Below are 12,140 nucleotides of genomic sequence, written 5' to 3' on the forward strand. Positions count from 1 at the left end.
AGGTTCGATCCTCAGCACCACGTACAAACAAAGATGTGTCTGCCAAAAACTAAAAAATAAATATTAAAAAAATTCTCTCTCTCTCTCTCTCTTAAAAAAAAAAAAAAAAAATTCTTTTAAAAATAAATAAATAAATAAATGGCTGTGTCTTCCGGCTGCTTTAGAATTAAGTCAGAGAATCCATGGATCCAGATCACAGAAGGGGAATTATCACCGAGAAATATGGGAGCTGCTATGACCCTGGAGTGAAGACACCCAGAGTCAGCTTTTCCTTCTCATACTGTGTCTTTGAACAAACAGGAAAAAAAAAAAAAAAGTATGACACATCAGAGAAATGCTTAAAGAAGTCACTTATGGGAAAGTCATTTAATTTGTTAGCCCTTCACTTGTCCCACTTGTGAAATGGTGACAGTAACTGATCCTTCTGTTACATAGTGATGTCTTGAGACCAGATAAAAAAGACCATTCGGCACTTCCTTTAGTAAAGCACATAATTATTTCACAATATTTCTGTTTTCTCAATAGCTCATTATTTATCTTACCTTATATTCTATATCTGGCTCAAGGTAATTTTCTTATTATATTTGTTTTCTAACTGCCCCCCCTTCTTCTCATCAGGATCCCTGTGTCAAAGACATACCTCTAAAGCTAAATTTCAAATATTTGTTCCTAAGTAAAAAAAAAACTAGCTTATTTTTATGTTCACAGAAGGCATTCCATATTGAATAAAAAGTTTGTAATTCAATTAACCTACAAAAATGTGTTGAATGGAATGCTTAGAAACTAGGATCAAGCAGAGTCGAAAAGCCAAGCAGTTCCATTACAGGAATGGTCATGTTTTGGCCACCTGTGGGATCCCCCTGGGCCTGTGACTGCATGGGTATTCTTTCTGTTGAATTTGTGATGAGATACAGGGGACTTCATCCTGAGCCCATCACAGGCAGGAAAGACCCAGCAGAGAGAACTTTCTGACACATCTGAAAAATATCCCTCCCACACCAGGCATGCCTCTTTTAAGAATTGGTCAGAAGGAAACCAAAACTCTCTGAATAAAAATGAAAGATAAGGGAGAACTGTTTGCAAATTTAAGAATGTGTTACTTCAAATATTCTTCCTAGGAATTTATATACATAATAGATCATCACCTGAAAATGCAAATTTTTAGCAATGTTGAAAGATTCTTCTTTAAACCTACTAAAACTGAGAAATTAAAAGTTGTGGAACCGCAAGGGGAAGGCTCTCGGAAGCATTGCAGATGACGCTGAACATTGGCCCAAGCCTTCTGAGAACAAGCAGTGATAATGAGAACTTTAAAATTAATCATACCCTTTCACTGATAATTCTGTGTCTAAGAAAATATCCCAAGGAAATCATCCAGAAGTGGGCAAAAATAAAATGATGCCCTTAGCAATTCTATTTATAACAGTAAAACTGGAAATTCCCCAGCCACCCCCAGTATAGGACCAGCCAAGCAAACTCAGGGAGGGTAAACAGAATGGAATACACTGCAACTTTACTACCATTCACCTAGTCACTCATTATTTCTTCAGTAGATCGAGCAGGGCTTGCAAAGTGTTACAAGATTTTAAGCCGAGGAGTGGCATGGCAAGGTACAGAGGTGGAGGTGGGCCAGTCTGTTTAAACAGGAGGAACAATGACAGTGACTTGAACTAAGGTGCTCCAACAGAGAGAAAAGAGTGACTCCAGGAATATTTAGAAGGCTGTCTATAGGTATTGATGACTGGATGTTAGACGAAAGGGAGAGAAGAGTTAAGGGTTACTCCCAGGTTTCTGGCCTGATGAACTAACAGAGCATTTACAGAACTAGGGAACCCCCTCGAGTTTGTAAAGATTTTTATGTCTGGCCCATGAACTGTGTGGAGCCTGTGTGACATCCAAGGGGAAGTACCCGGAGTTAAAGTAATGTGGTCCTGCAGTTCAGAAGACATGCCTGTCAGGAGCAAATTTAGCATAGGCTGGTTGAAGCCATGGGAACAGACAAGATTGGCCAAGAAAAAAAGGTCAGTGAGAGCCCCAGGGAACCTTAATAGTGAAGAATTGGAGATGGAAGAAGAGCAGAGGTGAGGGAAGAAAGCCAGCAGTAGGGCTCTGTGTAGCCTAAGAATGCTTTAAAAGGGAGGTGGTGATTCCTGGTGATGAAGGTTGCTGAGAAGCCAGGCAGTTCCCCAGGACCAACCACTTTGACAACAGAGGGATAATTTCAGGAGGACCCTTTTGGAGGAAGGGTTAGAGGGGAAACCAGAATAGAAGGTAAGTGGAGAGAGCAACAGTTGGTAGCCCATCCAGGAAGTTTGACTATGGAGGGCCAAGAGACAGAGCAAGACCTAGAGGGGTTGAGGACAAAAAGAGGGGAGGGGGGCTTGCAACTGCTTAAAAACTAAAAGAAAAAACCCAAAGAAGAGATTTTATGAGATGACTGTGAATGAGGGGAACCGTGGAAAGTGATGACTATAACTAGAAATGCCATATGAATCGGCATTTAGTCAACTGGGACCCAAAAAAAAACGCCATTCATACGAAAGTGACTTTGTGAAACTTACGCATGTGCTTTCAATACAAAAACACTGAAGCAAAGGGAGTATTTGAGATTTGTCTGTTAACAATTATACTTCCAAGGGATACCATCTACTGAGCATCCATCATGTTAGGTACCTGTGCTTTGTACTTGTCATCTAATTTGGTTCCCATAACAGCCCTGCCAAGTCCATGGCATTGTTCTCATTTTACACAAAATACTGAACTAAACCTTCAGCTGAGATTCAAAGAGGAATACAGTTTGCCTAAGGGCATGCAACTGACAACAGAGGAACCAGGACTCAAACTTGGGACTACCTTACTTCAGAGCCCCAGTATTTTCCTCTAAAAGTAAAAATAACTTAAATGAATTTAACATTCCCTTCTCAGTAGCATCTGTACATTCTTGGTCCCCAGACAGTGGTAAGGTTGATAAGACAACTTATTGTGGTATTGTTCACTTTCTCTACTATCCATTTGAAACAAATTTCAATAAAATAATAGAATCTAGGATTCTCAAAGTACATCCTGGCTTGTCACATCAAGATACACATGTCAACATGGTATGTGTATTATATCTATTTGTGCGGGCACCCACAAGAATATCTATATTTTAGGACCTGAAGCTTATAATTTGGGGGATACAGATACGTCTAGGACCCTTTGCAGAGACTTATGCAAGTGAAGTGCCCCAAAACTTGCTAACTTCATGACAAATCCCCCTCTACATGTCACATGAGTACATGAACTATGTATGTATGCACAAAGATATTTGGAGGGACAAATAAAAAGCTATTGTCCTTTGACCTACAGCCCTGGATTCCATTACTTAGTGCAATAAAGCATTAGTTAGTATAGTTACATCTTTTCTGGGATGATGGAGAAGATTTAACAAGAACCAAAGGCACAAAGAATTTTTTTAAATGCCACTTGAATTTAAGCCAGTGGTCATTTGCTAAGTTAGATATATAAGACTATGGCTCATGCTCTTTGTTTTCAGTAGACTAGTGAATATAACTTGTAAAAAATAACTTCTATATACCAGAGAGCCTTTTTGTTCATATACTTCTTAGATGTGACCTCCTGTGTATATGAGGATTTGAAGAGTGTATTGGTAGAACAGGCTGGGTGTTGGAAGAGCTAAGGGGCAGTGGACAGGAGAAAGTTGGAAGGGCATCTTCATTTAGAAACCTGTTATAGATAAAACACATGCTTTGGGTTCTCCAGAAGACAAGACTAAGAACTTAGGTACAGGGATGGCCAGATTCCAACTCAACAGAATTTTCTACCAACTATAGCCATCCAAATATGGTTTGCTTATGCCATGGCCAGCTGCCCATCACAGGACATACTCGTCCAAGGCTACTTCTTGGCAGGGGAAGAGTAGCTGGGGACTCAAACCAAACAGAAGTTTGAGTCAATGTAAGAAACCACTAAAATCCTCTCTAGGCCTAAGATGCTGTGTCATTACAGGTGCACACCACCAATCACACGCATGGTTCTTACACAGCTCATCTGCCCCACACCCCCATGGTAGTGATATGTTTATGCTAATCCAGTCACATTCCCTGACCAAGATCCTGGTTACTGAGAAAAGGTGTCTTTGAATGGATTGGTCTAGTCATGGTCACACTCTAGAGTCTTAAAATTAAGTTTTTTTCTGGCCAACCACCTGGGACTTGGGTCCATGCTCACTTGATAGCCACCCCCAATAGATGGCATTTATGACTGTTATCTTAGCAGTAGTCAAAATAGGCTCACAGTTTAGGTATGAAACTGGCAAGAGCCCTGCTTTCTCCTACACGCTCAGGGAGAAGCTTCACTGTCTGGCATTCTTGGCCAGCTCCAGGATGAGAGTCCAAAGCCAACCAGCCAGCAGGCCTGGGAGAGTGTGAGGCAGAGCACATGTCAGTGTCACTGTGGGCATGACCCTGCAAAGCAGGCTGCGGGGTCCTGGGAGCCCACAGCCATGACCCAGACCCTCCTCTTCTGTTTTCCATGAGAGACATCTTTAGGGGTCTACAAAGCTGACCTAAGCCCCTTGAATACTAATATTAATAACAATAATGTAGAGTGAGTGGTGGTGGTGGTGACAGCCATAGCTAGGAGCTCTTACTTTTTGCCTGATGCTGCATTGAGCTTATTGTTATTGACCACGTCACTCCATGGAACCCTACCAAAAATCCTGCAGAGTGGATGCTGATTACCATTTTCTAGATGAGGAAACTGAGGATTAGAAAGGTTAAGAGACTTGCCTAAGGAAGTATCAGTCAGCTAAGCTTCAGAGCAGAGACCAAACCATTCTGTTCTCTTGCCTCACTTCCTTTATGAACAGAGGAGAGTAACTTCCTCCCCTCCAGCCCCTCTTCTGGCCCCCACCAGGGAGCTTCTCCAACCCAGAGCCAGCCTCCAAGGAAGACCTGAGGGCAACATGTACATTAACCCTGCTCCAGGTACTTCTAGACATTTCCCTCATGTAACCCTCACAGCCAGCATCTGAGATAGGTGCTACAATTTCATTCTGCAGAGAAGTCCTGGGACTTGCTCAAGGTGACCTGATGCCCAGGCAGCTGCCTCCGCAGTCTGTGCCCCTCGCTGCACCTCAGCTGCCTTGCTGCATGAGCAGCCTCCAACACCCTCACAGACACTAAATTTATATTTCCTGGCCTCCCCTTCCAAATTGGATACACTAATTACAGACCATTTCTTTTTTAGTAATAGTAATCATCAGGAACACATTTTTTAATGTTTTCATTTTCTGTTCTGCAACTACTGAAATAAAACATTGATCAAACCCACAGGATCAAACCCAGCAAGTGTGAGGCCATGTAAATTAGGAAAAGTTCAGGAAGACATTACACTAAACCAAAAAAAAAAAAAAAAAACCACCCAAGTGTTGATTAGGGACTTATTTTTATATGAGATTAAAATACGAATCATTAAAATAGGACTGTATTTTGGGCTGCGCATCCCCATCTCATCAGAGCCATCACCATGACTACTAGATTTGGAGTCCATGAGTGCCAAAGCCCTTCCCAGCTCTCAAACATGGCCATGTGTGCCAGGTCCTCCCTCATCCGTGACATTTCCAAAAGTGTGGTCAGAACACCTTTGCATTTTCCTGCCTGTTTCCTTTTAATGAAACACCCAAGAGATGGGGCATCTTCATCTCTTTGAAGTCTTTTCTTAATCCAAATAGTAAGTAGTGGCAGTAAGTTACACTATTAACAACCAAAATTCAAGGGTGGAGGAAAGAACAAAGTTTTTAAAAACAAGGTCAAAAGGTTCCCCCAGGAATTTCTTGGGATCAGGTAGCCATGGAACTTCATGTGGTACGAACAATGGAGTGGAGATTTGCAGAAAGAAAGAAATTAATATGGAATTCAGATACATGCTAAATTTGGAGGAAAAAAATAATATAGCAATATCTATAGCCCAGAATATGCAGTTAAAGTTGTTAATTAAAGTATCTGTTAAAAAATGGCTAAAATTAGAAACAAAGGCCCATTGTTTGGTACAATTGTTGACTGCATATCTCTGTGTAGGGAAGGGCGTAGGGGGGACAGCATTTTAAAGATTAATCACCCATCCTTATAAGGTTTTGAAGCACCCACCTGCATTTTGAACTTGGATTTAAGCCAAATGGGTGGACCAGACCATGACAGTTACTTTGCTAATTAACTATTCAGTGGACACTTCAAATACCAACTATATCAGAACAGAGGGGCCTCCGCTCAAACCAGCCCCCACCATCTTCTGCCAGCGGCTGACATCTTAAGATGATTCTCTAGAGCTTGTAGAACCTTGGCATAATGCCTATATGTATTTTTAAAGGAGGGAAGCATCCCAGACTGTGCCAGTTCCTTATAGAGCATCGTCAATAGTTAGCACCTCTGACCGGACTTGTGAATTTTGTTCATTTTTATTCTCTTCCTGCCCAGGGTTGGAGTCAGTTAGAAAGGCGTATTTGTCTCTGTTGGGAAGGTGTCTGTAAAGAATCTTAGTTGTCATTGGAACATAAAATATGTTCATACATAATGACTTCGTAATTCTTTGAATAATCTGAAGTACAAACAAAGAGATATGTAAAAGAGGATATTTTTCACAAAAATAATAGGAATTAAGTTGGGAAAATTTAAATTCCCCCTAATGTCTGGGATGTTACTCTAATAGGCTATCGTTAGCCAGCTCCTAAAGCAATTCAGTAAAATGTGGGAACATCCTCAAAACCTAAGGTAGAGGGGAAAAAGTGGTTCCTAACTAAAACCAGATCCTCACTACATAACGGTAGACATCATTACCAGGGCTGCTCTGACTTCGTAATGGAAATCTAGGTGGTTTTGTTTCCTTTCTGGTTTTGCACATTTTAAAAAACTATTCTTATATATTGCTTTCATAATCAAAAATGTTTAATTTTAAAAAATCACATGGTTCTGACGTCTTGAGTTTCAAGGGCTGTGTCCTGTCCCTGTGAGCTCCACGAGGACACTTGGCATGCCCATTATTTTTACCGCATGTCCGTACTGAAGTGCCAGGCACGTAGCTTCAGCCCAGTCAGCAGCAGTGGAATAAGTATGCCGCCTCTCTCCCATTTCTTTTCTTCCCAGGTGATGTGCTCTATGAACTCCTTCAGCATATCCTGAAGCAGAGGAAACCTCGGATTCTTTTCTCACCATTCTTCCACCCTGGAAACTCTATCCACACTCAGCCAGAGGTCCTGCTGCATCAGAACCACGAAGAAGGTACTGGACAAGGCTGTTCTTTCCTTACCTGAGGTTTAGACAAACCCCTGGGGTTTAATTGTTAACTTTATTAGCTGTTCTTATTCATGCAAGGTCATTTTTCAGTCAACAAATATTTATTGAGTGCCTACAATGTGGAAGGCACTGGGGGAAATGCCTAGATAAATAAGATGTGATGGAGTTGACTCTCTGAGGCTCACAATCTAATTGAAGCCATGAGACAAATGTACACATGAGAATAAAAGTCCAATTATAACAGTAGACATCATAGAGACATAGAATAGAAGGGGAGGTTATGTCCAAGTACAAGAAGCAAAGTCAGCTTCATAAAGAAGGGCTCTCTGGAGGATTCCTTGAAGGTCCAGCAGGGTTCTAGTAAGCAATGATGAAGTGGAGAACATTCCAGGCAGAGTAAATGACTAAGAGTGGGGCTAGACCTTGAAATGCAGCAGTTGGATAATGTGGGTGCTGTGCCCACCCCACCTTTTTATTATAAAAATTTTCAAATATATATACATATATATGTGTGTACATAAATGTGAAATGGTGAGGGATGGCCTCTTCACATCACCTCTGTGCCTTTGACAACTCTTCTCATTTGATACTACCTCACAGAGACCTATGCTCCTACCTTGCTGTGTCCACCTGTTCACCATATTTAAATAGTATACATGCAGACACACACACACACACAAATACATGTACACGCACATACATATGTATTCCAAATAGATCAAATAAAATACATAGACCCCTGCAAGACACCACCCTCTACAACAGTGATCAACATCGTGCCTTTGCAAAGCTTATCCAAGGAGGTGAAACTGGAACCAGAGAGTGGAGCGCTGGGATTTCCAGGCTAGTAAGGAAAGACTTGGGGAAAATGATCAAGATTTTTGAACAATAGGTAATGAAACAGGAAAGAAAAAACCCAGACCATGTGGACTCGGTGTTGGGTTGGGGCTTCTTCATCGAGCTTAGGGAGGTTTATTGGCCTGTGCTCAGTGCCCGGGCTTCTTGCTGATGTCCCAGCTGCTGCTCCTGGTGTGATTCACAGGAATCATAAAAGCACTGGTGGACAATGGGAAGGCACTGGGGGAACTGTGGTCCTGGATGTAGTTTGAGAGCAGGTGTTCAGGTACAGGAATTGGGTATAAAAGCGCTGCTTTCAGCCTGATTCCACAGAAGAGCTGAGTCTCACCTCTGAGGGCCACTGTGTCTGCATTCTCCTGCCAGGTAGGCCATGCAACACTCCTGAATGTACAGTGGTGCTTTTTCACTGTGCTTTCCTTAGGACCAGATTTCCAGGGCCTTACCTCCCCTTGGGGAATTTTCTTAAATTCATTGATCATCTCCAAGAGCAGGGCTAATATTTTTGTAAGTTTTGTCTTTTCTTAACACTTCACCAAAGAGAGCCTGAGTCCAGGTGGCTCACGTGGCCTCCTTGTGCCAGCATCTCACAGCAAGTCCCCTCACTTCCATGATGGAGAATAATAAACAAGCATTTCTGGCACAGTCCCTGCATCTTTCTCTCATTGTTTCTTCCCCAGGCCTTACCTCTGCTAAATTTAGCAGCTTCTCCCTCCCCCAATTCAGTTTTTAATGTTCTTTTTGCTCTTCTTGCTGTGTTCATTTCCGGACTGCATAATAGCCAACAGTCACTCTAGAAAAGAGGAGGTGGGTTTACTGAAGCTTGACACTGTCAAGAATTACATTACCTAGTCTGCCCCTTCAGATACAGAGTATGTGATGGGCGTCTCTCGCTTTTCTTATTATTAAAAAAAAAAAATCCCATTTGGAATTTCTGTCCCCATTTTATTCCCAAATATGATTGGAGGCATGTGGATGCACCTTATCATAAATTTTCCTCCTTTCTCCTTGACCTGATTTGACTGATAAGTAGGTATGTTTGTTGTTCTCATTTGCCAGAGCTCATCAATAGAGAAAGCTGGCTTACTCCGAGAACTACTCTCAAACCAAGTAAATGCAGATATGCCAGTGCATAGGTAGTAATGAGCTGTGCTCTCCGTGGTGAGCTCAGTAGCTAAGAGAATGGAGCTAATGAGGCCAAGGTCAAAGGTTTCATCACGGGGCTGGGGATGTGGCTCAAGCTGTAGCGCGCTCGCCTGGCATGCGTGCGGCCCAGGTTCGATCCTCAGCACCACATACAAACAAAGATGTTGTGTCCGCCGAAAATCAAAATGTAAATAAAATATTAAAAAAAAAAAAAAAAGGTTTCATCACCCTGCAGACCAGGTGGCTTGGCTTCAGAACCAACCTTAAAATACCTAATGCATTCCTGACAGACAGGAAGCAGGATCTGAGAGCATATGCCCTGCCCCTTTGTCTATTTAGATGTGGTGTACAGATGGACACAGCAAGGTAGAAGCATAGGTCTCTGTGAGGTGGTATCAAATGAGAAGAGCTGTCCAAGGCACAGAGGTGATGTGAAGAGGCCATCCCCCACCACCACTGACTTTCAGATACATGTTGACTTAATGTCAGACAGACCAAGTAGAGTGGTGAATGGGTCAGTACATGTGCCCCACCTCCAACCACCGCCAGCCTCTTTCCCTTCTTCTCCAAAAAGAAAAACATCCATCTCAGTGTGAATTGTCTTGAGAATCTGTAGTGTTGTATTTAATTGTGAAGGGTAATAAATGATTGATGTGAGTATATGTTAGCATATAAAAAGATCTGGTCCTGAAAAAGAGTCTGCAATGGGAAATTAAACACATCAAATATTACTTCCTCAGTGATTTATTTTACATAAGTAGGGATACATGCAAAAGCATATTAACCCAAGACTCTTTATGTTACTATTGACTTGGCTCTGACACACACACACACACACACAAAGTTGAATATGCCTTATCCAAAATGATTAGGACCACAAGTATTTCAAATTTCCGATTTTGTAATATACATAGAGAGATATCTTGGGATGGGACACAAGTCTAAACAGAAAATTCATCTGTGTTTCATATACACCTTATACACATAGCCTGAAGGTAGTTTTATACAATCTTTTAAATATTTTTCTAAAGTTTTGATTTTACACAATTTACCAGTGTCCTGTATTTTGGCTGCAACCTGTCACGTGAGGTCAGGTGTAGAATTTTCTACTCATGGCATCAGGTCAGCATTCAAAAGTTTTCAGACTCTGGAGCACTTTGGATTTCCAATTTTGGATTAGGGATGCTCAGCCTGAATATGAAAGAGAGGATAGGAAGAGAAGGGGGCCAGCAGAGAGGGCCCAAGTCAGCTGCTGAGCAGCCTGGCACAGTGAGGCCTAGAGAGTGAAATGAAAAAAGGGGGCTTCACTCAACCCCCAGCCCACCATTCACCTGATCCCAGCCACCAACTTAACCAGTTCACACATTGATCATTTCACAGTGGAATTTACATCACAAAACACATGTGTCTTATTTAATCTAGCAAAGCTCCCCCACAGATACCCTCTGTGAGGCATTCCTTGAAATCTCACCTTCCTTGCTAGCAGTCACATGGCAGTGCCAGAAGCTAGGAAGCCGGTGTCAGCTTCCCCTTCCAGTCCTGGAAAGGTTGATCACACTGATTCAAACCCTTTAATTTGTAAGTACTTGTTATTTCTGTAATGTACTGTGTTCTGAAATTCTGTCAGGCCTTGAGCAGAGCAGTCATCAGATCACTACATACATCCAGGAAAACCTGTATTTCTACTCTCTTCCCTTATTAGTTATGGGAAGGGAGGGGATGTTATATAATTAGGTCAACAGTATTTCTTCTGTTCTGAGACACATAGGACAAAGACCTAGGGCATTATTATGAAGCCCATAAATCAGAAGCATCCCAGACAAATGGAATGAGAGAGAGAGAGAGAGAGAGAGAGAGGGAGGGAGGGAGGAGTGTGTGTGTGTGTGTGTGTGTGAAATTGTTAAACGGTGGGATGTAGAAGTCAGGAAGTCAGATTCAAATCCTCCTTTCTGCCAGAACAAATCATGACGCCAACATTTCTCATTTCCTTGGCTTTCAGTTTCCCTAGTTGTAGGATGGGGTTAGACTAAACAGTGTCTAATTCTGTGATGGCTCCAAAATCCTTACTTTATGTCCAAGCAATGTGAAGGTCAATAACACAGATTCTTCACCCTCAGGGTCTTGGGCAACTGAAATTCAGAAAACCATGACAGTCCTGCCTGACACTACTCAGAAGCAGTATAAAACCTCTTCTGTTCTCATTTGTCACACCTTATCAAGAGCTTCTAATAATATTGCCGCTCCCAGCAGCCAAACCAAGATTGGCAACATTCATTTCATAATGAAAAGCTCAGTTTAAGCAGGTTTCTCTTATTTTACTATTATGACTCATTTTACCTACAGAATGCATTAGATAGGGGCTGGGTGCTTATGTAGAAAGGAGACAAAATAAACAATGCTGCTGCTTTTCACACAACAACCAGAAGGCACAACATCTTTAGAAATCTTGGAGCCACAAATGATTATAAAATATATTTATTTTACATATATTTGTTACAACAACTTCTTTTGATAGCTTAGTCCAAATTCGGTTGTTTTCAGGTCCCCTAGAGCTAAAAGTAACTTTCAAAGATAGACTTTATTACCAGTTGCCACTGGTTATTTGGTGTTGGGACTACTTGAATAGCAATTCTCTAAAAGCTCATTGGGCCATGCTTCCCATGAGTCTGAAGTCACTAGATGAGCCAACTCCGCCTGTAAGAGTGAGCCCTGTAAGACAGTCTGTAAGGAGAAGACTTACATAAAAGGTCTGTTTGTCTAACATTCTCTGGGGCCCCTCCTGTCATTTAGACTCTCAGTCTCACCCTTTCCTTTGATCCATCTAAGAGACTATTATGAGGGGTAGTT

The 12,140-nt window shown here is 41.8% G+C and overlaps 1 protein-coding gene across 4 annotated transcripts in view; it reads left to right on the forward strand.

Moving 5' to 3' along the window:
- Positions 1-12,140, forward strand: part of Etv6 (ETS variant transcription factor 6) — a 225,147-nt gene that overhangs the window by 180,869 nt on the left and 32,138 nt on the right. For 3 of the 4 annotated variants that reach the window (XM_076854126.1, XM_076854127.1, XM_076854128.1), the window contains exon 4: positions 7,143-7,277. The exons of the other annotated variant lie outside the window; for it this stretch is intronic. In XM_076854126.1, coding sequence (XP_076710241.1) covers positions 7,143-7,277 — 135 coding nt within the window. The remainder of the gene's footprint in view (positions 1-7,142; positions 7,278-12,140) is intronic. 4 annotated transcript variants of the gene reach the window in all.

Source organism: Callospermophilus lateralis, chromosome 4 (genome assembly GCF_048772815.1).
Source record: "Callospermophilus lateralis isolate mCalLat2 chromosome 4, mCalLat2.hap1, whole genome shotgun sequence".
Classification (NCBI taxonomy): domain Eukaryota; kingdom Metazoa; phylum Chordata; class Mammalia; order Rodentia; family Sciuridae; genus Callospermophilus; species Callospermophilus lateralis.